The 27,676-nt window shown below is 39.0% G+C and overlaps 1 protein-coding gene across 1 annotated transcript in view; it reads right to left on the bottom strand.

The window, feature by feature from the left end:
- The window catches only part of SLC2A13 (solute carrier family 2 member 13), a 308,538-nt gene extending 283,177 nt beyond the window's left edge, over nucleotides 1-25,361 (bottom strand). Inside the window, exon 1 of the mRNA XM_019736318.2 lies at nucleotides 24,570-25,361. Within this exon, the coding sequence (XP_019591877.2) occupies nucleotides 24,570-25,128 (559 nt within the window). The 5' untranslated portion in view covers nucleotides 25,129-25,361. The remainder of the gene's footprint in view (nucleotides 1-24,569) is intronic.
- Between the last annotated feature and the right edge of the window lie 2,315 nt (nucleotides 25,362-27,676).

The raw sequence follows: 27,676 nt of genomic DNA, 5'->3' as shown, positions 1-27,676 counted from the left end.
GGCATAGTGGCAAGGTAAACTAGAGAGAAAAACAATAGTGATTCCCCCGCAAACTCTCTAGACCCCAGCGCACGCTTTCTAGCTCAGCATCTTGGGGCCTGCACCACTGCAGCAGTGCAGCTTTGTGACTGGGGACGGCCTCAAGGCAGGGCCAGGAGAGGAAAAGAGACGGGGCAAGGGGGATTTCCTCCTACACCCTCTGGCTCACAAAGGGTCCCTTTACTCAGTCCTCCAGCTAGAAAGAGGGGATTTCTCTTGGAGATTTTCATTTTGTTTTGTTTTGTTGCTGCTGGTGTTCACTGAGTAGTCCTAGGACTCAGCCCATCCACGAGTGAAACTCAGAAAATTAAGAAGGAAAAATAAACAAACAAACTATCTTATCAAATTTTGACTACTCTCCCCTGCTAGCATTTACTTTTCAGGGTCTTTGGCAGCATTTTGCATTATTTCCAGAGAGTTTAGCTGTAATCAGTGAAGAGATAGGTTGTAGAAGACGAATATAATTGCAACTAGCATGAGATATCCCTCACCATATTTTAAAATGCAATTGTTTTTCTGTACAACATTCAGTATAGAGACAAATATGGAGTTGGGAGGCAGTGAAAGACACTCAAACAATATCAGTAACAATTAAGTGCTCAGAATATTGGAAATTGGACCAAACACTCTTTAACAGATAAATTTAAATGTCTCTAATTAAAGATGAAGCGCATATCTGGCAGGGTAACAGTAAAACATCAATCTATTTTAAGATATTGTAAAAGTAATCGAACAGAAAATGTCAGACCTGGTTTGTGTTTTCTTCTTCATCTTCAATACTTGCAAATACTTCAAAAGACTAGCCCCAGGCTCTCAAGTACGCACCTGTGTGTTTTACCTACTAATAACCACTTTGAAACCATGTCAGCTGGCTTAGAATTGTGTAGTCTATGAAAACACAAAGCCACGTTTCAACAGTTTTCCTTTAAAAAAACACTCTTACAACGAGTATATACTTCAGTTTCAATAAGATGCCTTAAATAACAAGAAACACAAAAACAGCCAGCATGGCAGGCTTGCTCACAGAGTTGGCTCAAATAACAAAATCCAACAACCTAAGTCAGGTCATTCAACTGAAGAGCTGTCCAGAACTGAGCACCAACTCTCTGTGGAGGAAGACAGCAGCAGTGTACTAAAAGTTAAAATGTCTTAGGGTGAATGCGAAAAGATACGCTATAGGACAGCATTAGACTTCAAGCCATTTTCATAATGAATTTAGTTTATTTAACAGCTCGTAATTTTATCAGACTAGGAATCTGATTGCTCTCTACTGTTAAAGCCTGTTTGGGAGGCTACAAACAGGAAGAGGCCTGAGTACGTGGCAGATAATCTCATTACTTCTCTTTCTTTCCTCTCATCTGGTCAATGAAGCAGTGATGTTAGAAAAAACTTTACCTAGAATCTAGTAAAACTCTCTTACTGTACAGAAAAGCAAGCAAGCTAAGAGGGGTTAAGTGGCTTTTCCAAAATCACACATTTAAGTAAAAGCTAGACCGTAACACAGGATTTCCAAGTTCATTTCCAACTTCCTTCCACGACCCCATGCTGCCTTCTAAGCAAGAGAAAAAACTGGGAAACTCCTGAAGCAATAGCACCTAGGAAATGCTATTCCAGGCACCAATAACAGATGCACTGGCAGTCAAAATGCAGGTGGCCTAGAAGGGTGATTTTTAAACCCCTCCCTTGTTCCCCACCTCACAATATCACTGTTCTGAAGAAGGGGTTTAATTTGAAAGCTTCTCATTCTACCTATTCATAAAAATAAATAAAAGTCAACACTTGTTGTCATGATAAAAGAAAATGTGGTCCTTTCTTTAGGTGCCACTTGTTTTCTTAACCTGAGGTCACTAATAACACGACAGAATTAAACCTAAAGTAAGACAAGCCCTCAAACAAGAAATTACTTGTCTATTCTCATGTTTCTTCCCTATAAGTCAGGAATATTTTGTTTTTCCCCATTGGTTAAAAGCACTGACTGCTTTTCCTTATTACATCAACAGCAGAAGGTATTCCAGAAAATTCAGTCTTAAAAGCTAACCAGTTCGAAATTAAGAGGAAGAAACAAAAGATGCACTGTTGTCTCTTGTCCACAAGTAGAAAGACTTGTAACAAGAACAGGGCATTCGTAAGTGCCAGGACCCAACTGATGGGCAGAGCGATTAGGTTTGTCTCTAACGTTAAGGACAGATCCTGATTTGTCTCCTTGACCTAACACTGCAGTACGTTTCTGGAGAAATCCCCAAATTGAGAGAATGACCTGTTAAACTAGTTATCTCATGCAGTTAACCAAAGGTCAGTCCCAGATAATACGTTTCACTACCTCATTCCAAGAGGTAAAATTAAGCCTTGAGACAGTACCTCACAACCAACCCTAGAAATTCAGCACCTTTCCTCCCAATCCTGCCTCAGCTCTGACAGTGGAGGTAAAGAATATGTATCAAGTCCTCAGATTGATTTCATCAGCTACCAGTCTGTTTGCTCTGGTCACTGATGACACAACCACGCACCACGCCCGCACACCCTCACCAACACTCCGTGCCTCCCACTACCATCTTTGGCTACAGCTTCATTCAGAAAGAATCCATGAAAAGTGTACAGGGAGACTATGACTTACATGGTTTTAATATTTTTTACGGTCACAGTTTAAATGCTTAGCAAGTTAATAAATGTACTTGACATCTCTAGGATCTCCACTTTTTAACCGAGTTTTCGTAACAGGTCTCTAGAAAGCTATAATTTCTTAGCACTGGTAGCTAAATAGTCAATACAACAGCTGAAAATAAAATTCTACCAATATTTTATGAAAAACAAATGTAAAAGCAAACAGTAAACATTTTTTAACTAAAACGCTAATCATCTAATTGGCTTTGCAAAGGCCCCTGATAATGGGTACTAAGACTCTGAAGTTACTTACTATTCAAGAGTGTAACTTGAGTTTTATAGTGTAACGTCTGTAGTACTTACTAAATCCCTTACCCTTTCTTTCCCTTCCACTTTCTCTTTCATTCTTCAGTCCTTAAGTGGTCATATTAGTTGCATAATACTTTAGAATTAAATATCAGGTCGGTTTAATCTTTAAATTAAAAAAAAAACCACACACTAAGTTTTAGATCTATGTGGTCTTCAAATGATCGTTTTCCCCTAGAATAAAGCTACCTCCAGTAGAAAAATGTCCACATATTTGTCTCTCCTTCTGGTCTTTCTCCTTCTAATGCTCTTATTTCTGTATTCTATTAGTATTTACTCATGCTTACTATGTGCCAGGAGCTGTGATACATCCTGGGATGGATACAAAAATAATAAAACATTCTCCCCGTCCTCGAGGAATTCAGATTTCATAAGGGAGCAGAGTAAAATAAGCCAACACTACCAGGCATCTATGTACACCAGATACCCTTATATAAGGCTACCTGATTTAAGACTCACAAAACTACTACAAAGTTGATATTATTTTCTCTATCTTTAAAGCTGAGGACTCAGAAGGGGTCAGTAATTTCATAAATTCATGGAACGACTCACTACAATCAGTATAAATATCCTTTTATACTATTTCATTGAGGCAGATACATGGTAGACATATTAAAATTAAAATGTAATCATGATAATAGCTAACATTTATTATATAATTACTAGTATATGCCAGGCAGTATTCTAAGAACTCTGCACAATTTGTCTTATTTACTTCTCACACCAACTCTGTGCAACAAGTATTCTTGTTACCATCCTGAAGCAGCACGGTACAGCGGTTATCTAGGGGCCAAGACTCTGAGGTTAAACCACTGGGTTCAAATCTCAGCTCCACAGCTTACTAGATGTATGTCCTTCATAAAGGCATTTAATCTCCCTGTGTCTAAGATCCCATTTGTGTAACATGACAAACAACATATTATTGTATGGTACGGAGAGTAAATGAGTTAAACATTAGAATACTCTGAAGAATGCCTAAGGGAAGAAATATATTTCAAGAAAAAAGAAACAGCTCAAGTTAGATCAGTTAGAAGACTATGCGACTCCACTTATATGAGGTATTTAAAATAGTCAAATTCATAGAATCAAAGAGTGGAATAGTGGTTGCCATGGGCTGGAGGAAGAAGGAAAGAGGAAGCTGCTAATCAATAGACAAAGTTTCAGTTAAGCAAACTTAATAAGTTCTAGAGATCTGCTGTATAACACTGTACCTATAGTTACCAATACTATACCATACACTTAAAAATTTAAGTGGGTAGATCGCATGTTAAGAGTTTTCACAAGAAAAAAATATATAGATATATATAGACATATATAGACCTGTGTGTGTGTGTGTGTGTGTGTGTGTGTGTGTGTGTATAATTTCTTTTTAAGAAGAATTTACATCTTCTTCCTAACCCTCCAGGTTTTCCCTTACCCTATAGTTTATAAATTTTTAAATGAAGAAAGGAAGAGATAGAGGGAGGGAGAGAGCCTCTCGTCGTTTTAATGGCATGAAAATATGTTTACTCTATTAAGTAAAAGGAATCGGGAGTATAACATTTTTTTTAAAACATGAAACTCAAAGGCGGGGAACAGTTAAAGATAAAAAGTCCCAAAATATAGGGAGTTCTTACTCAAAAAAAAAGAAAAAAAGAGAAAAGTTGTTTGGTAGGACATGAATAGTTCAGTATCTAAATTTAAAGACATTTAAACTGATTTTATTAGACCACTTTATTTTTAAAATGCTATCTTTCTAACTGACTTCAACATCACACATTAAAAGGAACTACAAGATTTTTGTTTTTGTTTTTTTATTTTTAGTTTCAGGTATACAAAACAATGTACCAGTTAGACATTTATACCCCTTACAAAGTGATAATCCCCCTCCCCCAATCTGCTACCCCTCTGACACTGCACACAGCCATTCCATTTCCACTGTTTCTATTCCTTATGCTGTACTCCACTTCCTGTGACTATATATATATATATATATATATATATATATATATATATATATGTATACATATATATGTATATATATATATGTATACATATACATACATATATATATATATATACATATATTATAGTTGACATTCACTATTATTCAGTTTCAGGTTCAGATGTACACTGATCAGGCACCTCCTACACCATCCATGAAGTGGTCTCCCTAGTAAGACAAGTGTCCATCAGATACCCTACAAAATCTTTACAACGTTATTGATTATATTCCCCAAACTGTCTTTCATATCCCCGTGGCAATCCTGTGGTCACCGATTGTGCTATCTAATCCCCTCACCTTCTCCCTCATACCCACCTCCCCTCCCATCTAGCAACCCTTAGTTTTTCCTCTATATCTCTGAGACTGTTTCTGATTAGTTTGTTCATGTATTCTATTCTTTAGATTCCACATATAAGTGAGATCATATGGTGTTTGTCTTTCTCTGTCTGACTTATTTCACTTAGCATAATGTTCTCTAGGTCCATCCACATCGTTGCAAATGGTAAGATTTCATTCTTCTTTATGGCCGAGTAATACTCCATTGTATAAATGTACCACAGTTTCTTGATCCAGTCATCTACCGATGTGCATTTTGGTTATTTATGCACCCCTATGTTTACTGCAGGAATTACAAGTTTTACGAAATTACACCTGACTAGTATTCTACTGCTTGGGGAGAAGCATAATCCCTTCTTCAAAATACTTTATGATGCCAATAATCAACAACGGCTGCCTTTTAAGGAAAGATAAATATTACCTAAACAGCTATCACAGCTCCAGAAGCCCAATACGGGTGGGATCTGGAAGTGTGAGTCTGGTTGGAGAAGAGGTAGGGATCTTGTCTTGAAGTTCTGTTGACATAGCATGAAACAGCAAGCACACTATGTATATTGTGTGTTATAGACCAATAATACACCAAAGCATTCTAAAAATGCTTTTATTCTCCCATTCGGTTGGTTGCCTCTTTGTTTTGTTGATGGTTTCTTTTGCTGTGCAGAAGCTTTTCACTTTGATATACTCGTAGTCCCATTCATTTATTTTAGCTTTTACTTCCTTTGCCTTTGAGGTCAAATTCATAAAATCCTCTTTGAACCCAAGGTCCATAAGTTTAGTACATATGCTTTTTCTTCTATGCAGTTTATTGTTCCAGGTCACACTTTACTTAAAATTGAGAAACACCAAGCATTTTAGCAAATAAAAACCTCAAAGTGTGGTGAGGGTAGGGGAAGGAAGATGAGGCGGTGCGGAGGGGTGGGAAACAAAGCTCCAGAAGAGGTATGTGACAAATGGTTGGCTTCTGTTTTTATAAGATATTAATTTCTTTGCTGAAATACTTATTACAAAAACAAAGTTGAAGATGAATGTTTATTCTACCATCATAAAATGTCTAGTATGGTGCCTGCACCTACTGATTTTGAGTCTATTATCTCTGAATATCTGATCTAAATAACTCAATTGCAACTAGATCTACATGTGGAAATAATTTCCAGTTTTCAGAAATTGGTAAATTTATCAAAAAGTGCTTAAGAGCACAAGCTTATTTGCAAGTCATTCACCTCAAGAACACTAAATAATTGGTTTTCTTGAGAAGAATCATTCAAGTGGCAGAATGAATCATTTAAAGAGTCGAGGGAATTGAGAAGTTCCACAGAGGGTGCCAGAGACATATGGCTTTCAAAGTTGTCATCTTCATATTTTACAAATTCTCTTTATAAAATGAACAACATAAAATAATGTTCTTGATTTCATAAAAACAGACTCAAACTATGCTCAAAAAAGTAAAGCTAACCCAACAATTTAAAAGACAGGTGCCAAAAGTAATAAAATGAAATGACTCAGGTGTTGTCAGAGTCAGCCAACGTTTACTAAACACAAATAAGAAGTTACAAAAAGGGGACAACTGTCTCCCCTCTTAAGTAGTCTGCATTTTTTAGTATCTTAGCTGATTTACTCCTTTTCAGAGGACAAGTTCCCTTGCAGATTTGATAAAACCATTTCTCCACTGTAATCACTGAAGAAGCCCTTAGAAATTTAGAAACAGGTCGGACTACAGAGGCCCTCCAGTCAGGCTGTGAGTACAATGCAGACTTCTCCTAGCACCTGAACAGGTCTCTCGGTACCATATGCGGACTGCCGACTTATACCGACACCTACAGACTCCCTGATGGACATTCTCTGACGGAGTCTGTCTCACTGTTGGTCAGATCTAAGTGTAGGTCAAAAGAAATAATGCAAATAAATTTGAAATGTAAAAGGTAGATATAGACAAACATATCATAAATGTATTCCCTATTACTTTTAATTTTTCTCGATTTTTAAGAGCATTTCAGTATCTTGAAAATATTTTTAATATTAACTATCATCAAGCATAACAGCCATCTGTTTGCTGTGGTCTCCCCAGATTGGATAAGCACAGGGCAAGAAGGACTGAACTCTGGGTTGCACCCCATTAGAGACCTCTTTCAGGACCCACTCTTCACCGCTGACAGAGTATCCAACTAAACCATGTCTTATTTATCTGCCAAATTTCAGAGATGACTTGATATCATTATCCCTCATGAGATTAATAAAGTTTATTTTGTTCACCACCTAGTACAAAGTAAATATTCTACAAATATGTTAAATCAAAGAAAGGGAGTGTGTCAAATTCTTTACCTGCAGAATTTCCCTCATCTATAAACCCAGCAGTGCTGTCAAAGAAAAAAAAACGAGATTAATAAGACATCTTGCAAGTGAACCCACAAAAGCTCCTCGTAATCATCAGACTCTTTTCCAAATCTTCACTCTAATAATACTTCATATTTTTTTCTAGAAATTAATGATGTCTGTTGATCTGTAATTCCTAGAATTCATTCCCTTCTGAACAATTAAGGAAATGTTTGCCTCAACGTCTTACCTCTGGATACTTCATCTTCATGAATGGTTAGAAATATTAAAAATTTACCGACAGTGACTTGCAGTTCATATCTACAAATCCTTTTAATCTGAATTGAATTAAGTCAGTTAGTTGCTCACTTAAAGCAAAGAGAAGTTAACTATTAATCACAGTGGCAGCTATTTATACGCAAAGCTTTAGAGCCTATTAATAACTATAATTCTGAATGCTTAATGCATATAAATGTGCATTTGAAAATGGTTATTTTCAGAAAAGTGTAATTTTGAAAATGCTTCAGAACATAATGATCTCTTGCACAAAGATTAAATAATTGTGTAATTACCAAATGAATATCACAAAATTATATGTTGCTTGTCCAGCATTCATGTTTTTCTTAATCAGGTGATATGCCTTTTTTTAAAAATGAGTTCTTACTTCCCTAGTCTCAAGATCTATTCATTCACAATATATCATTCATCTGAGTATCAAAATGTTCTTTTAAATTTACTTATGTTGACACTATAATTACAGTGTCATTTATTTATTCCTATTTATTTCACACCATAAGGAGGAAATCTTATCTAAAAATAAAAGCATATTGTTAGAATCCTTTGTTGTGTTTTTGTTCCCTGAACTTCAGTGAAAGTTGAAATTGGCCAACTACTGACAACAAAGAGTAATGGCATGTCATATATATATATTTGAAGTAGTAAATTCCATTTCATTCTGTCCAGTCCCATATTTCAAAGTTCAAATCACACTATGAAACTTTTCAAAATTTTCTCTCCATTTAGCCAGAAACTTTAACTGGAAAACTAGGTAACGCATCCATTTGTACTCATTCTAATATGCAAATTATAGCTCTACAGAAGGTTTTCATTACTAACATGCCAAGAAATCTTATTCAGTATAGTCTGCTTCTGCTCATCAATTCAATAGATATTGCTGTCTGTCTACAACAGATACAAAATGGGAGGAAAAATCCAGATCAATTAATCGAAGGCAGGTGCCAGCAACCCATCAGGCACCAGGCTAGATCACAGGGATTAAAAAGGCAGGTGGGTGGGCAAAAGACATGGTCTCTGCACTTTTAAAACTTACAATATGGTAGCAAATACAGCTATGTAAAAGCACAATTACAATATGAATAGCTAATATTTATTGAGCATTTACTGAGTACTAGGAACTATGTAAAGCTTTTAACAGGAAGCACTTTATCAGTTGACCCACATGAGAACTCTACGAAGTAAATTCTTTGTGAAGCCTGACTTGCTAGCTCCAGGTAGATACTACCTGTCCTACTGTGCCTTGCATATTTTCCTATTACTCTCTACATCAATGATATATGAACATCACACACAGGAAGTAATAGAAGTGGTATAGGGAAAGGCAGAATAAAGTTTGTCTGGGATGGCAAGGACAGTTTCACAGATATTAAGAGTTTAAGGGGTTTGTAAGACGAAAAACTAGAAGGGTAAATGGGAAAATCTGGCTTAATCCAGGTCTTAATAGAATAATGTGATTATTTTGCTTAACAGTTTAAGTTTCACATTTATTGGAAGCACCCACATTCAAGTAAGTTTAAAATGTGACATAAGACTAGCATTTTAATTATCATAATTTGGACTAATGATCACGCTACTCCATTGCTATGAAGAGTTACAGACCAGCTTCACTTGAAGCATAACCCCACTGTTCATATCCAGAATTAAAATCTTGACCACTTAAGGCTCAGAGCAACCTCAAGATCAAGATACTCATTTTTAAAATTCCATACGTTTAATACTTCTAAAATTTATCACATCATAATGCATTCACATACATACATTTTGTCCCCTATATTTATAACTAGATCTATAATGAAAAATAAAGTATGTCTTTTATTTTTTGAATCCCCAGCTACTACCACTGTGCCTGCCCCAGTGCTTGGTAACTACTTAATGAAGTTGATCATAGAATCTGAAATATGGATTGAGCACTAAAAAGAAAATAAGAGATTTCAAATTCCATACCCAGCATTTTCCAGGAGAAAGATTCACTGAATTTGGGGAACCTGAGTGATCCGAAAGATGATTTGAAGGTCAGCGAAAACTGATCAAGCCTCTTTATAGTCTGGGTAAAATACCACTCTCCAACCCTTCACCTCCATCTTACTTTAATTCCAGGTTCAGTTACAAAAATGCAACTATTTGAATCATAATCTCTTTTCCCACAAATCTCCCTGCCAGGAAAGGGCACAAACATTAGAGCTTTACCAACACTGGGAAAGAACATGCATGCATCATGTAATAATAAGTGTGCATGCCAGTTGATTCCACCATCATGTGTCAGTGTACAACTAATTGACCCTTGAACGAGGGCATCAGAGGCACTGATCCCTGCATAGTCAAAAATTCACGTTAACTTTTGACTCCCCTGAAACGTTACTAAAGTTGTCCCTTGGTATCCATGGGGGACTGGTTCCAGGGTCGCCACAAATACCAAAATAGTACTCTGATGCTCACATCCCTTATATAAAATGGCATAGAACAATGCATACAGTCAGTCCTCTGCAGCTACAGATTCCTAACCACGGATCAAAAATACTGTTTGCAATCTGTAGACAAGGAGGGTCGACTACTATATATATAAAATCCACGTATAAGTGGACCCATGCAGTTCAAACCCATGTTATTCAAGCGTTAACTATAGTTACTTTAAGTTCATCCCTGAAAGTCTAATCATTTTTCATACACAAATCAACTTCCATTTTTTTACAAGACTGGAAGAGATCAGCTTTTGTCCCAGGTGCTGAGCACAATATTTGACTGAAATGTTTCATTGAACTTAAAAATATCTATTTTTTTCCCAACTACTTTAAAAAGTATGAAATGACAGACCTGAGTCAGAAGCAACATTTAATTACCCACACCCACTGCACAACATTTAATTACCCACACCCACTGCACACATTTCCTATAACATCCCTGATGCATAGATAATCCAATCTCGATTCAAAAATTACTCACCAGAGTTATACTGTTTTAGTTTTTAGCTATTCATTAAATATTTATTGAATGACTGCTGTGTGCCAGGCACTACACTATGCACTGATGAAACAGGGGTAAGCCAAGCAGAAAAGTAAAAACCTGTCTCCATGGAGATTACATTCTAGTGAAGGGAAACAATAAGTAACATAAATATCAATTAGTAGAAAGTCCATAGAGAAAAATAAAGCAGGGAGAAAAAAAGGGTAAAACATAGTGAAAAAATAAAAAAGAGAGTAGGGAGTACCAATGATGGGGGCTGCAATTTTAAACAGAGTGATCAAGGAAGAACTCACTAAGAGGAGACATTTGAGAAATGGAAAGATGAGGGAGTGATATAGAAATCTGAGGAGTGCTTTCCTAGCGGAGGAATCAGACCTGCAAAGGCCTCGAAGGATGACTTGTGTGTTCTTAAGAGACCAGGGTGGCTGCTGCAGGGGTGAAGAAGTAGTAGGAAGTAAGGTCAAAGGAGGGGGGAAGGGGAAAGAACACTGCAGCACCACAAGCTACTGGCTTTTATTGAGCAAAAAGGGAGCTATCAAGAGTAGCACTTGGAGGAGCACTGAAGTAGCATGATCTACTTTATATTTTACAAGAATCATGCTGGCTGTCATGTGGAGAAAAGATGGCAGAGATGTCAACAAAAAGGCAGAGTGAACAGTTAGGAGACTTGCAACGCTCCTAGTAAAAGATGGCATTTTGGATCAGGGTGATAGAAGTGTAAGTGATGAGAAAAAGACTCCAGATTTAATTAGAATTGAGATTCGGAGGATTTCTTGGCAGACTGGAACATGAGAGAAAAGCAAGGATAACTCCAAGGCTTTGGATCCAAACACCGGGAAGGATGCCCTTACCTGGTATGTTGAAGATGGTGAGCAAAGCAGGAAGCTGGGTGAGACACTGGTCTAAGAGTGTGATCAGGAGAGAGGTCTGGGCTGAGATCTAAACAGTCAGCAAACAAGGCATTCCAAGCCATGAGCTGGGATGAGATCACCAAAGGAGTGAATGTAAATAGAGGAGAGTGCCAAAGAGTGATCTCTGGTGTTTGCCAAAGCTAAGAGTTCTGAGAGATGAGGAAGAATCTGCAAAGGAGATGGAGAAGAAACAACCTAAGGAAAAACTGGGAGGGTGTGGTGTCCTGGAAGCTAAAGAAAAGTGCTTCATGAAGGCATGATTGTGTCAAATCCCCTTCAAAAGTCAAGTAGGATACGGAGTAAAAACTGTCCTTGGGTTCAACACAGAGGGCATGGCAAACATGACAGGAGCCATGTAATATAGGGGGAGTGGTAAGGGCAAAGGCCTGTCTGCAAAGGGGTCACAGACTAATGGGAAGAGAGGAACTGAAGAGAAAGAATATAGGCAACTGTTCTAGATAAAGAAAACGAGACAAACAGGACAGTAACTGAAAGATGAAGTGAGATAGAAAGGTTTTTCGTTTTGTTTTTTAAGATGGAAAAAATAACAGCACACGTGCATGCTTATGGAAATGACTCAGTAGAATGGGAAATTTATAAGGTAAAATAAGGGAAAATAGCTGGAATGATAGCTTTTAATGGGAGAGATGAGATCTAAGATACAAGTGGAGGGGCTGGTCTTGGCCAAAAGCATGAACAGTGCATCCACAGGTCCAGGAGGAAGCCTGCATCATGGGCAAAGTGCAGGCAGGGATGCAGGGACATCGAGGAAACACAAAGGAAGGAGATGAGAGAATTTGGTGACAGGAGCTCTCATTCTGATTGTTTCTATTTTTCTCAATGATGAAGATGTAGTAAGAAGATCTTTTCCTGGGATACTCATACATCGCATAATAAGATCCAAATAAATGTACACTATACATCATAATATCTTGCTAATTCATGCAATGGGTTACAAATTGGGGGAGATGTACATCCACACAACTTTCTTATGATTACATTTATAACATTTTTTTTTTTTGGGGGGTCATCATTTCTTCAAAACTTCATTCCAGGGAATATGAGGTAAAATGTCATCTGAAAAAAAAAACCAACGTATTGCCAGAGTCTTTTGTTATACATATGTCTGTATATTTTAAAACAAAAATCTGAAATCCAAGTAAAGTAATAACAACAGCTATAAAGGCAACAGTGAAAAAATAAAATTTAAAGACCACTTTGCCATATGTAAACTATATACACAATTTTATGCCTTTTTACAAACTCTACATCCAGCCATAATTTTTCACATAGCTGTAATCCGTGTGTTCATACACCTACGTTCTATTTCAGGGGGCTATTATTTGTATATTTATATGTACTCCAGGTCCACGTTTTTGTTTTAATGGCAATGTAATGTTCTATCACATACTGTGTCTACGTAATCATTTCCCAATCACTAGACACTTTGAGGTTCTCCCTCCAGCCTGGTTTTTAAAAAATTACATACTATACATCTAAAAATATATCTTTATGCAAACTTTTTTTAATTTTATTTCCTTATAATCCATCAAGTGAAATTTCCAAATCAAAGAGTATTAGTAGTTTTATAAGTGAACTCAAAAGCATAGACCTGACCATATTAACTTCTGTATTCAAAGTATTTGTATACTTTGGTATCTAGTATACATCAGTAATTCAAAATAGGTTTTTTGAATTAATAAGCAAAATAACAAATAAATGAAACATGTTAAATATGCCTGGCTATTATCTAAAATATTCTCTATAGAAAATATTCCAATTTATTTTACAACCAGAAAATCTTTTCCTACAAACAATTAGCAGTTTTTTTCTGATTTGCTAATTTAATATGTTATCTTAATTTTCACTTCTAATTATTAACAAGGTTTAACACTTCCCCGAGAGTTTATTTACTAATTGCATTTTCTCCTGCTATAGTCTACTTAATATGTTTTGAGCATAAATATATTTACTTTTAGGTAAATATACCGTAATATTTTTCCAATCTGTTGTTTTGCTTTTAAAGCCTCTATTGGAGGTTTTAAAAATTATAATACAGTGAATCACGTCATTGATATAAAGAAAATCACTCCATTTCTATTTTTTAAAATTTTAGAGATTCTTAAACAATGATCTTGAGAATGAGATCTTATATTTACATTATTTTTATTCACATTCTTTCCTTTCCTCAATTCTTTCTTCTCTGCACTATCTTATCTGATTTGTTCAACACTAAACTCTTACAAATAGTTGGATCTATTGCTGGAATTTTTATTTTGTTCCATTCATCTCTTTTCTGCTTTTGATAATACATTATTATGCCATGTACATTATATACTCTTTATTTGGAGTAATTACTTTCTATCTAAGCAGTTCTTGTCTTTCAATAGTTTCCCTAACAATCACTGTCTCATCACTGTTCCCTCAAGAATCATTTAAAAAATTCTAGCACATTAAATATGTATACTAACCTAAGAAATGTCACTGTGACTATACATATTTAACTTTCATAGTCAAGAACTGGATTTATCACATAATGGAGAGGCAGGGCACACAACGGGCCTCGATCAGAAACCTGGAATTGAATGTCAGCAGTGTCACTAAAGTGCTAATTTGCCTAACCTGTCTGCACTTCCTATAATTCACTCACATTAGTATGGAAAACACGAACATTCTTGGTTAATAAGTGACTGCACATGAAACACATACACACACAGGCATAAAGGATGGGCTTTGTTTTAGGGTCTATCACATTTTGACTTTTAACAATACCACTAATAAGCTGTCTTTAAGTAAGTATTATATCCCAGAAAATGAGGATTAGAGATTTACACAGATAAAGACTATTTAAGGCAAAATGATTCACAATTCTATGTTCTTTGCAGTATTTGATTAAACGTATTGGATGAATTTTGACATTAAAAATCATTTAAAAAGGATGAACACGTAGAAGAAGAAATAGTAAACTCTGAAAAATTCTACATATTTCCCTAATATAGGATAGGCATGAATATAATGAAAGATTTTAAAGAAATTCCCAACAACCTTGCTTTCAAGAGGCATGATAAATGACTCTAATAGTTCTGGGTTTTGTGGTGGGGTTGGTATGTTTTCCAGTCTTAGTGACTTCACTGCTAGGCGGGCAGGAGGCCTGTGGGCCCTGCATGACCTCTGAGATAGTCCTGATATACATGCTGTCTCACCTACAAAAATCACAGATGGTCACATTACACTGACACTGCCTGTCCGCCCAAAAATAGTGAAGGGAAGAGTTCTAGAAGCCGTTTTCTTTCACTTTACAGCAAATATTAGAATTAGGTAGACATGGTAGTTAACTGCTTCAGATCTTATCCTGATAACAACTTACATCACTATATAATTTTCTTTCAAAACTCCAAGCAGTTGCTAACCAAATATTAAACGCTGAATGTTTAGTCCTTGAGTGTTATGCATACAATTCTAGAGCCCCATTTTCTCTCTGTGTTGTATGGAATGCCTTCCTGACATGGAGTCATCAACGAAATCCAAAAAAATATGATAATGGAGTTTTATATGAAAGCTTCCATTATTAAAAATCTTTTCATTCCAAAGCAATTACTTTCAAGATTTATTAAAACTATTCATTCTTTGCTTCTTAAAAGGCAGATACATCTTTTCCACTGAGAAGTAAATTCTTTTGTCTATAAACAGGCATATAAAATATTACAAGACAGATCCAATATCACAGCTCCAACTGGTCCCATACTAGCAGCCGAGACTATACTCTAACAAACAGATTCACATTTTTACAACTTTCTTATTCAACCCCTCCACATAGCCAAGAAAAACTGTTTGCTCTACTCAGTGCTTTGCATTTATTTCTGTTCTCTTCCTCCACCAGAAGAGTACCCTTCTCTCAGACAACTTATGGTTATGACTTTCTTCAACACGTCACTTACCTGGCTGGAGGTAAATTTTACATACTAATACAAACTGAAAACTTGAAAGAGAGTACTGACTCCCTTTTAAAGTACTCATTCTGTCTTTCAAGTTTGACTGTTCAATTTATATTACAAAATTTTTACTCACCTCTTTCTTACTAGTTATGATAAGCATTAAGCTCTCATGATTTCATTTCCCTTGAATTTAAAAAGGTGTTAGGGTGATGACTGAGATGGCGACACCTGATAACAGAAGCTACCATTTATTGATAGCTAGGCATTTTTACATGCATCAGCTCATTTAATTTCTACAACCCTATTTTCTAAGTCCTAGCATAACACTCATCCCAGAGATGTGAAAACTGAAGAACACAGTGGTCATCTGTCAAAGGTTATGCAACTTATACACGAATGCTTAATAAATACTGATGCTTTACTTTGCCAGGCAATGTGAAAGCACTTTACAAATATTAACTTATTTAATCTTCATAGCTACCCTATGAGGCAGGTATTAGCCCCATTCTACAGATGAGGAAACTGAAGCACAAGTCTTGACACAGCCCCCAGGTAGTAAGTGGCCAGCCAGAGTGCGAGCCTACGCAGTGTAGATCCAAAGGCCTCAAGTTTCACCACCATGTTATTCCACTTTCTGAATTAACTCTGCAGCAATTAAGTACGTATCTGAGGTTTCTTGTGTTCAACTACAGCAATGGTCTGTTGAGTATTGCTTTTATGCATTCTTTAGCTTGCTACATATTTAAGAGCTTAATAAACAGGGGGGTACTAAGTGCAGGGAGAGGACATAAATACTATTAATACCTAATTTGCTAACCCCATGAGTTTCTGGTCTACCAGGGAGATGAGTCACAGCCAAAAAGATATATTGCAAGGAATAATGCACTTACATGCCCTAAATGTGGTTCAGAGAAAGTGCTAACATTTAGCAGAGGCCAACTGAGACCGCTTTCCTGATAAAGCTGGACCTGGAAGGATGAGTAAACACCTTTTGGATAATTCTATGGTAGGATTAACCACCTCATGTTTGTCTTTCCCCACTAGACTTTGGTCTTTTAAGAACAGGGACTATTTTTATCTGTGTCTCTCCAGCACTCAACAAAGTCATCGCTCAGTAAATGGCTATGGGAAAAGGAGAGAATGTTTTGGAGAAAGCACATTCCAAGCAGACAGAATATCATGAGCTGAAAGGGAAAAGCAGAAACGCATTTTCTAAATTGTAGTTGCTGCATTATAGGCAGTACCGCAGTGTTGACCAACTCCAGGGGCCCCGCTGCAGTCTGTGTGAATACACCCCCCCTTGGGGAAATGCAACGTGAATAGAGCCCTCTGGAACTGTGAAGCCCCCAGCAGCCCGGTGGTAGGCATCCCTGTTCACAAGCTTAGCAAGGAAATGCTCTAACCAGCTTTTCTTTCCTCGTTATTCCTTGAAATGCCATGGCTGTATTCTTGAACAACTCATTTAAAAAGTTTATATTTTACAAGTAATGTCCACATACCATATCATGGTAAAGAACAATTATATTCAGGGAGAACTGTCAGTGTCACCAAGCAGTTGAGCATGGACAGACTATGGAGCCAGGCCTCTTGGGAGCAAACTCTGGCTCTACGAGTTGCTCTGAGACCATGAGAGAAAGTTACATCATCTCTTTCTACCTAAATATCTTCAAATTAAAAAGATTATAGTATTATCTCACTGAGCTATTATGGCGATTATGTGAATTAATACATAGAAAATGTTTCAAAGCGTGCCTGGCACAGCATCAACCATGGACAAATGTTAGGTATTATCATTTCCAGGGTGTTGGCAGCTAAATCGACTGCCAAGTCACATTGTGCCATGAAGAGTGACTACTGAGAGTCCCCCCAGGGCAGAACAGGGAGATGATAAAATCAAATCAAGAAGAATGTTAGTGTCACCACCACTGGTGGCACTGGTGGTCCCATGTGACATTGCTTAGCCTCGTGAAATGAGGCTCCCGCCATGTGGCTTTTGACACATATTCCAGACCACACTATGGCAAACAGTGGTGTTAATATTTAATAAAAGGCCCAAGGAAAAAACATGCAGTCTCCCAACTTGAGTTTAGAAGTATCTGCAAAACTTAGCTATTTTTTTCTCTCTACATCCAGGGAAATTAAAATACAAATGTGGAAAAATGTTCTGTGGTTTTCTGGTGAGTACAGCTTTTCCTCCTGACAATGGAAGTTTTCTTACAGAAGTGTCACTACTATGTACTCTGCCGGTCAAAGAAAAAAGAAAGGTGAAGAAATGAAGAGAGCTGTAGACAGGATGGATGTATACAGGAACCCAGTTGGATCAGAGAAAGAAAAGGAAATTAGTTTCATGTACTTTTGAGTCAAGATAGCCAAGGCTGCTTGCTACGAGAGATCTACCAGCAGGTTCTACTAGTACATCATTAGGGGTATGAAAGCCAAGGATATCAGTATGATGTCATTCAACTTAGACAGTATTCCTACTTTGAGCTTGAAATATGAATGGGTGAAAGAAATGTTTTATACAGAAGTCACATGAATAACTTCATAGAATTCATGTTAACAGAATTCATGTTAACAGACTTCTGTGATCTCACTGACAGCTCACTCAAGGAGGGTGCTGCAATACTACCACACAAACATAATTAGATCACAACCTTCACTATAACTGCAATGTCAATGCCACCAGAAATAAAACTTGGGGCGGGGGGGGCGGTGCACACAAACTTTTAATGTGTATGAAATAAGGCAAGAGAGGAAGTCAAACAAAGTTTTACTTTACATGTCAGTTTCATTGAAAGCATAAATCCAATAAAGAAATCCTGCTTTAAAAGATTAAACTGGGGCCGGCCCAGTGGCTCAGCCAGTTGGAGCTCCGTGCTCCTAACTCCCAAGGCTGCCAGTTTGATTCCCACATGGGTCAGTAGGCTCTCAGCCACAAGGTTGCCGGTTTGACGCCTCGACTCCTTGAGTCCCACAAAGGATGGTGGGCAGCACCCCCTGCAACTAAGATTGAACACGGCATCTTGAGCTGAGCTGCCGCTGAGCTCCCGGATGGCTCAGTTGGCTCAGTTGGTTGGAGCGCGCGTCCTCTCAACCACAAGGTTGTCGGTTTGACTCCGCAAGGGATGGTGGGCTGCGCTCCCTGCAACTAGCAATGGCAACTGGACCTGGAATTGAGCGCCCTCCACAACTAAGGTTGAAAAGGACAACAACTTGACTTGGAAAAAAGTCCTGCAAGTCCACACTGTTCCCCAATATCCCCTTCCCCAATAAAATCTTGAAACAAACAAAAAAAATTAAACTGAAAGAAATTGGGTGGGGGGGGACAGAAAAAACACACTTCATTATAAAAAAAGAAACAAGCATTAACTGATTATTTAAAAATCTGGCTGATTCTGGCTAACTTTGTTGATCTTAAATGAAATTCTTTTTTTAACATTAATGCATAATTTCACGATGTTTTGATCAAACAAGATCTTGCTTTGCTTGGCATTAAAGAATAAGAATTCAAAGTGCGGTTTGGGAGAAAAATGTGATATTTTTAGAAGAGTTACTCAACAGGCCATATCACACCTATTACAAGCTGCAATATGCAGCTACAAATTGTGTTCCAGAAGAGGGAGTACTGGAACAGAGGCTGGAAAAGGATAAACTGGTGTAAACCTAAGATTAATTCAACAAACCCAGTGCAAATAACCCAGTGAAATTAGTATGTCAATTCTTGGTAAAGGTTTTGCATATTGGTGGGTATCTGACCTTAGAGACTTCTTGATGTTCCCTATAGGCACTAACCACCACCGAGAATGAGCAGTAAAATAAATGCTAACACCATGGAGAAAGGACTAAATTAAATGGCTTGCTTTTTGGCTAACTATGGATATGCCAACAGTGATAACAGTACTATGTTCTTGTAATTTTGCCCTTTCTAGACAATATTGTGTGTGTTATGCATGAGAGATACAAGGTCCCAGAAGACAATCAAAGAAAGCAGAACTGTGCAAGCACATTCTTTCAATCCTGTTGTACCAAACCATACCTAAAAACTTTGGCTACAGGTACAATACTGCTAAATAAACCCTGCGCAATGTAATTGTGTATGAAGGACATAAAAAATAAGATTACCCTGTAGAATACAGTAAATTTGGGGAGTGCAAATTTGTGTGGAAGGGGTTCAGAACAGGCCTCCCCAAGATGTGCCACCTGGGCATATGGATTACTTTGAGTCGAAAGCAATCAAGACCCTGTGGGCTCCAGAGAATCTTTTACCTCTCCCTTGAAGAATTTAAGTTGGGAGCCTTGCCCATAATGAGTTATCACCTGAGATAACTTTGTTATAACTTATCTATTATATGGCAGGGCAAACATCTAATTACTAAATATCTGCTCTTATCGTCCTTCAAATGACCTTCCTCCCCCGCTCAGAAACCCCAATGCGCCTTACCTCATTCTTAGCTCAAAATGCCACAATATATACCTCATTTTAACTTTGTTTTTGAACCTTTCATGTATGTGGGTTTCCCAAACATACATACATACATAAATTTGGTTTGATTTTGTTAATTTAATCTCTCTCAAACATATATATATATATATATATATATATATATATATATATATATTAGACCAGCTGAACCTAGAAGGGTAGAGGAAATTTTCTTCCTCTCCTAGTGTCCTATTTGAAATTTGAGTCTTCAAGTTTAAACAGTTTGAGTGGCAATGACAGTAAGGCAGGGACAATGGTCTGTTCCCAGGACTCAAGTCAAGGACAAGAGCAAAACAAACCAGAGCAATCAAAGGAAGCTTTAGTGAAGCCAAAAACCTAAAATATTGCCCTGTTCAAAATAGGCACTCATAAGCTGATTTTGCTGTAACTCGTCAAGGAAACTGAACCCTTAAACTAAAATAAACACAAATACCCCTGATTTGAGATGTTTCTGTCTTTTACTATATGACTCATTTAATACAAATTAACACCCACACTAAACTGCTTGACATCTTTATCTTTCTCAGAGTTTCTGTTGAAGGGCCCACTGACTCTTCCAATTCCAGAAATTCATGGCCACATGTTCTGCTTTACCCATCCTATAGTAACCACCTCAGCCAAGGATTTCTAATACTACAAAACTCAAAGAGGCAAGAGCTTTGGGGAAGGAAGGAGTTTAAAAGCACAATGGGGGTGGAGAGAAGACCAGATTCAATGGATGCTTAATCTGAGCATATCATTTACAACTAAAAACCTCCACTGACTGTCCCTCCACAGGCAGGGCCAAATAAACCCTGTTCAGCCTACCGCCACCCCCTGCCCTCCCCCCCAAAAAAAAATTCATTCCAGTTTCACGACCACCCTACCACCACACTTCAGTCACTTTATGCTTCAAACACTGCTTTGATTCTTCTCTGCCTTTACACCTGCTGCTAATTCTACCTTAAGTGGTAACAGAAAGAGGTTTTGTTGTTTTAATCCTGACTTTGTACCAGTGACCTTGTCATTTAACTGCTGTAGGCTATATCCACATCCAGCAGAAGGTGACCTGTTTCACACCTATTTCAAAGAGTTAGAAGGATTAAGTGAGATAAACACGAAATATTAGTTCCTTTCCCAGCTCCCTCTACATCTGTTGAACTCCTACTCACCCTTCAAACCCCAGCTTAAATAATTCTGTCTCTGTAAAATCCTCTTAATTCTGTGTTCTATTTACTTCCTCCCACAAGGGACTCAACTGCCCACTCTTCTGTGTGTCCCACAGCACCTAGAGAAACCTCTACTGTATTTTAATTGCTTGCGGATGGTCTTTCTTTTCCATTAGAGAATGAAAACCTCCAGAGTGGGATTTTTATCTAATGACTGTCTACTCCAAATCTGACAGAATCAATAATGGAAGTTTAATTAGCATTTGTTGAATAGAAAATGAATTATTTCATTAAACTGTTATAAACAAAAACCCTTAGATGGCCTATCAAATATTTTATAATACCCTATTTTTTAAAAAAGAACAATCCTAACTAGAGTGGTGCCCTACCAGCAATGTAATTACTTTAATGTTTCTACTTACTATTCATTCATTTAATTCATTTATTCAACACGTGCCTCCTACGGGCTAGGGATATATCAGTGAACAAAATGAACAAAAAACACTGTCTGTGTGGACCTTATATTTACCATAGGCAAATTGGTGAAAAAAATTATCACTGCAAACTTGTCAACATTTACTAAGTATTGAAAGGACAAAACAAACAAACAACAAAACAAACAAAAAAACCCTTCTGACCACACTTAAAATTTAACTACTTAAAAAAGTAGCATGAAATTAACCAAGAATTAGTGTATCGAACAAATAAAATTTAATGTCTTAAAAAAATGCTCATGTTAGGGACCCATTTTCTTGTAGCTGAAAATAATTCTTGTGACTTCTCTTTTGAGGGGTTAGTAATCTATGAGTTTTAAGTATTTTACGTGTACAATTACATACTTTACATAGACTCTAATTTGTAATGTGGTGTTGTTCCATGTGGTCTACTACAAGGCCTGTTCATGATCTTAGAACATTCTTCATTTTATAAGCGAAGCGGTTTTATGAAACTTTGTTATCAGGGGTTCTATTCTAAGGGGTACTTTCGCCATGAGTGACACAGGCCTTAACAGGACTGAATCAGAACCATGTTCCAACTAGCTGCACTGTCAGGCAAGCAGCCCAGGCACCACAGGACCACACTGATACACAGAAGCATCCTTAGTTCTTATACACCAGCCTTTCCAATCCTGCTTCCTCCTCTTTGTTGCATCCACCCTGTTCCCCAAGAATGCCCTATGCTTTCCTTTCTTTATTCATTCCCTGGCTAGAAGGTCCTTTCCTCATTTCCGCTGTGACAATACTGCTCATCAACATACATTTCCATCAGGAAGAGCTTCTGGCTTCCCTCAGCTCCCAGTAACCTTACCCTTTTTGAATTCATCAGCCCTCTGAGAGCCTTTCTTATGGAGTTTAGCAAGTTCTACCTGGCTTCAGTTCCACCCTGCCACCCTTACTGGAGTATAAATGCTCCTCACCATTCTGCTCACATCACCTGGAAGGGGACCTTACACATAACAGGGGCTCAATTTTCCTATCAGATAAAATAGTCAACATAATATCCAAATACCCAATACTTGCCATAGCTAAACATGAGGAGGCTTCATTTAGAGATCTCTGCAAAACATTATCAAATTTTGAAATCACAAATAAGATTCAGTCTCGCAGACCAAATCTTGCTACCTAAAATTGTTCTATGTCAGAAGAAACAAACAAACAAAAAAAGGTGGTCTGGGTGTCCCAAGCAGAGAATGCTGAGAAAAGAATCCCCTGATCATTAGACGTCAACACCAGGTTATTTGTTGGGTCCTGAAGGTACAGGTAGCTCCTACATAAAGAGAGTTCACTTCAGCTGTACTTTATGGTCATTTTGGACTTTAATGTGCCAACTTAACATTTTATATTGAGAGCCTATCCCTGCTTCACTAATTGCTCAATAAACAAACAAAAAGGATGTCAGAAATGACAGCTTTGGGATACAAAGTGCAGTGTGTGTGTTTGTGTAGGAGTGGGGGAAGTGGGGAAGGGTTAGCCTCAAGATTCCTACCCGTGGAATTGTATAAATGGGGCTCGATTCCCCTGAGAGCCTACAGAGAAAGGGTGAAAAGCATAAATGTCAAACAAGCGGTGACTGGACAGATCATCGGAGCCCCAGGTTGAAAGGGCTTCATCAAGACCCAGCCATAGAGAGGAAATGCGTAGGTCAACAGCACCCTAAAGGAAACAAAAACTGAATTATGAAATGAAACATTTAAAAAGCATCAGCAGTATGTCTTAGAAAAATTCCTAGTGAGATTGAAGTGTCAACCCCCCACTTTCCCTCAAAAGTGCTTTCTAATAATACTGAGTACATTCCAAATAGCTTCCTTCTGCCAAGAACTTGCCAATTGTACCTTTCCTGCTCAGCAACCAGGGTGAAAAATCAATGCCCTGGGAACGTTAATACCGTATTTTTAAAGTAAATTGCAAAGATCTATCTTGCTAGGCATTTATCCACAGGGGGAGTAGCTCCTAAATGAATTTAGGAAGTGAATATGACCTTTAATAGATACAATAATTTGGCTCCCAACGGGAAGGCAGGAGAGGCAAAACAAAGAGGAGAATGGGTGAATATGGATTTAAAGGGAAAAGTTAGCAAAACGGAGTTAAGGAAAACCATTTGGGAAAAAAGATGAAAGCAAAAAGCCATACAAAAAGTAAAAATTATACTCTGTCTAAAGATAAATGACTAGAGAAGAAAAAGAGAGAAGGGGTAGCAAAAAATAGTTTTTGAGTCTAGAATTACTTAACTTTAAAATTAACTTACTGTTACTTTAAGACTGATGGGATTCGCACTTTGGAATCCTAGAAAAGGAGCTAGCAGTGGAGAAACAAAGTGAGCGAGTTCCGGAAATTAGAGACCCTCCCTCTTAAGCTGTAGAGGAGCATTAGGCAAGGCTAGATCAAGGAAAAAGCTGGTGATAAGCAGGGTTCTTGGAAGGGCTGAGGCCAATCACACGGATTCACTTGACGGTGGGCGATTAAACATTCCACATGGGTTCGGGGTAGACTACAGCGAGTCCGCCCCAACCCCCTAGGGAGCCAGCCTTAGAAGCGGGACTAATAGATGGGCTCTCAGGACAAGAGACGTGGAGGGGAGGATTCTCGGACCTGCCAAGACTCGACGGGGACCTCGAAGGGGCAAAAGGAAAGCAGCGATCAAGGGTTAAGAGCGGTAACGCCAGGGGCCCTGGATTCCCTTTGCAGAGCCCGAACTCACCGATGCCAAGCCCTACGACCAGGCGTCCCGCGAGCAGGGTCTCCTTGTTGTTCGCCGCGGCCAGCACCGCGGAGCCGGCGGTGAAGAGGGCACTGGCCAGCAGGATGGCGGCGCGGCGGCCGAAGACGCCGTTGAGGGCCCCGCCAGCCAGCGCCGAGACGGCAGCCGCCCCCACCGTGCTGGACACCAGCAGCTCCTGCCACAACGCGTCCAGGCTGAGCTGCCGCTTGAGCAGCAGCATCGCCCCCGACACCACCCCGGTGTCATAGCCGAACAGGAAGCCGCCCAGCGCGGAGAAGACCGCCACCACGTACACGAAGGCGGGGGTCTCGTCCTGCTGGAACTGCTGCCGAGCCGCGCGCTCCAGGTCCCCGACGCCGCCGCTACTGCCCGCGCCCGCGCTCTGCAGGCTGCTGCTCGACTCCGCGGCCGCCAGGAGGCTGCGCTCCCCGGCCGCGATCGCCGCGTCCGGCTCCTGCTGCTTCCTGCGCCGCTCGCCCTTGAGGCTGCTCAGACTCCGCAGCGTGTACTCCACATTCTCGCTCGCCTTGCGGGACATAGGGCAGCAGGGGCCCGGGGCTTCCCGGGGGGACGAGGCAGGAGCAATCGCCGCCGCCTTCCTCCTCCCGGTTCTCGCTCCGGATGCCACGGCAGCAGCCGCCGCCGCGGCCGATCCGGCGAGAAAGTTGCTGCCCGCCGAGCACCGGCGATGCGGAGTTGGAGCCTAGCGGGTCTCACTCGAGACTCACGCCCCGCGCCTGCCGAGCTGGCGCTGCGAAGCGGGCGAGAGGCGGGGCTGCGGGTCACGTGCAGTCCCGGGCCAGCAGGGCCGAGCCACGGAGATGCCCCGCCCGCTCCCTGGGCGGGGCCAGGCTCAGCCCGCCCTGGACTCCACCCCCAGGTGGAGGACTACCTCTAATGTAGACTCCTTCATTTAAGGCTCTGACATCTTTAAGGAATTAACCCTGGCTTGGGGGCTGCAGCTGGGGTGCAGGCTAATATTGGTTTTGGGAGGCTAGGGAGAGAACCCCTTACAACACCCTGATCTTTCTTCTAACAGTCTGGGGATGGCCAAGGCTGGAAGGGCCTAGAAAAAATAGCCTGGTATGGTACATAGCAAGTACACTTCATCGTATAATATTGTGACCTAAATGAGTTTGTTGTGGAGCGATTCGGGACTGTGTTCTCCTATTTCAGTAACCAGTTTCCTCGCACTGCCAGTCCCTCCTCAATTTATGCTTAAAGTCAGGGTACATCTTGATGCTTTGAGGACAGAGATAATGTGTCTCCCCAGGTGAATCCCAAACCTCCTCTCATGGATCTTTGATATGTAAAAGAAAATTCACATTTATATATTTCACTACTCTTGTATAACCACGTAGTTCCTTGTGGTAGAAAGTAAACCAAAGAATCCTTCCCCAACATGCTCATCAAAAGGAAGAATGTCTTTTCTCCCGAGAAATCCCCACTGTTGTCCTCCATTTACAGGGGCAATGTAAACAAAACAAAAATGACATTATTTGCGACCAGTTTTAGAGAAGCATGATTTTGGCCCTCCGATTTGATTTCATTCTTCAAGCTGAGGGCAGGAAGTAAAGCATCATATGATTCTATTCCTCAGAATTTCAGTGCTCTTTTGTTTTTCTTAGTTGAACAAGAGGTTTCTTATCCTGAGACCTATCTTTCATGTGACCTACAACTTTTTCCTTTTAGAGAAAAGGATTTCATCGTCCCTGTTTCAATAAAAAGTTACATTAGAACTTGTCAAAATTGTTTTCATTTGGGTGATCAGTTATAATTATCTCCCACAATATACCACTTTCCTTTCCAACAACATGGAAAAATGAACTAATGAACTCAGAGGGTTTAACTTTTTAGACTTATTGTGTGGCTTCAAAGCAAGGCTCTCTTCACTCTCAGGGATCCGTTAAACAGAGCTCTTAGCTGGGGAGACATGAGCTCCTTAATATTCAGGATCAGAAAAGATTCAGGTGAGAGCACGCTTTTTTCTCTGTCTACATAGTAAAACTGCGCCACCTGGTGGTAGTCCGGTTCACCCCTTCAGAAGAAAACCTTTCCCAGATGAGATCAACTGGTAGGGTTGACAGTTTCCTCTTGTTCAGATGAAGCAAACTCCCTTTTATTCCTAGCAAGTGTAGTGAACACCTTGCCTCCTGAGCATCCCTTACTGAAAATTCGACTTTTCTGTAACAGAACATTCAACTACTTAAAATTGTTCTGCTCCGTGTCATCAGGGCATTTAAATACCCACTGTCAGGTTACATATGAAAAGAAACACAACATAAAAAAAAGACAACAGAGAGCTAAACAGAGTTCTTCTCAGCCCATGGAGGGAGCCAAGTTCAATTTAACACCACAGCATGAGTCTAAAACAACGTTCCCAAAGCCTGCCCCACCTTTAAATTATGGTGAAATGGAAAGCCCATCAGCTGAGAATCAAAAGAGATAAGTCCCTACACTATCACTATTTTACTGGACAGCTTTTAACAAACCACTAGATTAGTTTTCACCTTGTTTTCTCATTTGTCAAGGAAATAATGGTGCAACTACTCATTAACTAGAGGAAGCATGAAAAAGTATTTTGAAATATAATTAATTACCATTGCAGAGTAAATAATTATAAGAATCATTATTGAAGATGATTGGATAAAGAAGAGGTGATACGTATATACAATGGAATGTTACTCAGCCGTAAAAAATGAAACCTTACCATTTGTAATAACATGGATGGACCTAAAGGGTACTATGCTAATTGAAATTGAGAAAGACAAATACCAGATGATCTCACTTATATGTGGATTCTAAAGAACAAAGTAAAAAACAAAACAAAACAAAAAATCAGAAACAGCTCATAGATGCAGAGAACAAACTGATGGTTACCAGATGGGAGGGATATTAGAGGGGTGGGTGAAAAACATGAAGGCATGAAGTACAAATTGATAGTTACAAAATAGTCACGAGGGTGTAAAGTACAGTATAGGGAATATAGTCAATAATATTGTAATAACTATGTATAGTGCCAGGAGGGTACTAGACTAATTGGGGGATCACTTCATAAATTGTATAAATGTCTAACCACTATGCCG

Source organism: Rhinolophus sinicus, linkage group LG02 (genome assembly GCF_036562045.2).
Source record: "Rhinolophus sinicus isolate RSC01 linkage group LG02, ASM3656204v1, whole genome shotgun sequence".
NCBI lineage: Eukaryota > Metazoa > Chordata > Mammalia > Chiroptera > Rhinolophidae > Rhinolophus > Rhinolophus sinicus.
The sequence above is the reverse complement of the archived record's forward strand: the minus strand, read 5'-3'. Positions and strand labels throughout refer to the sequence as shown.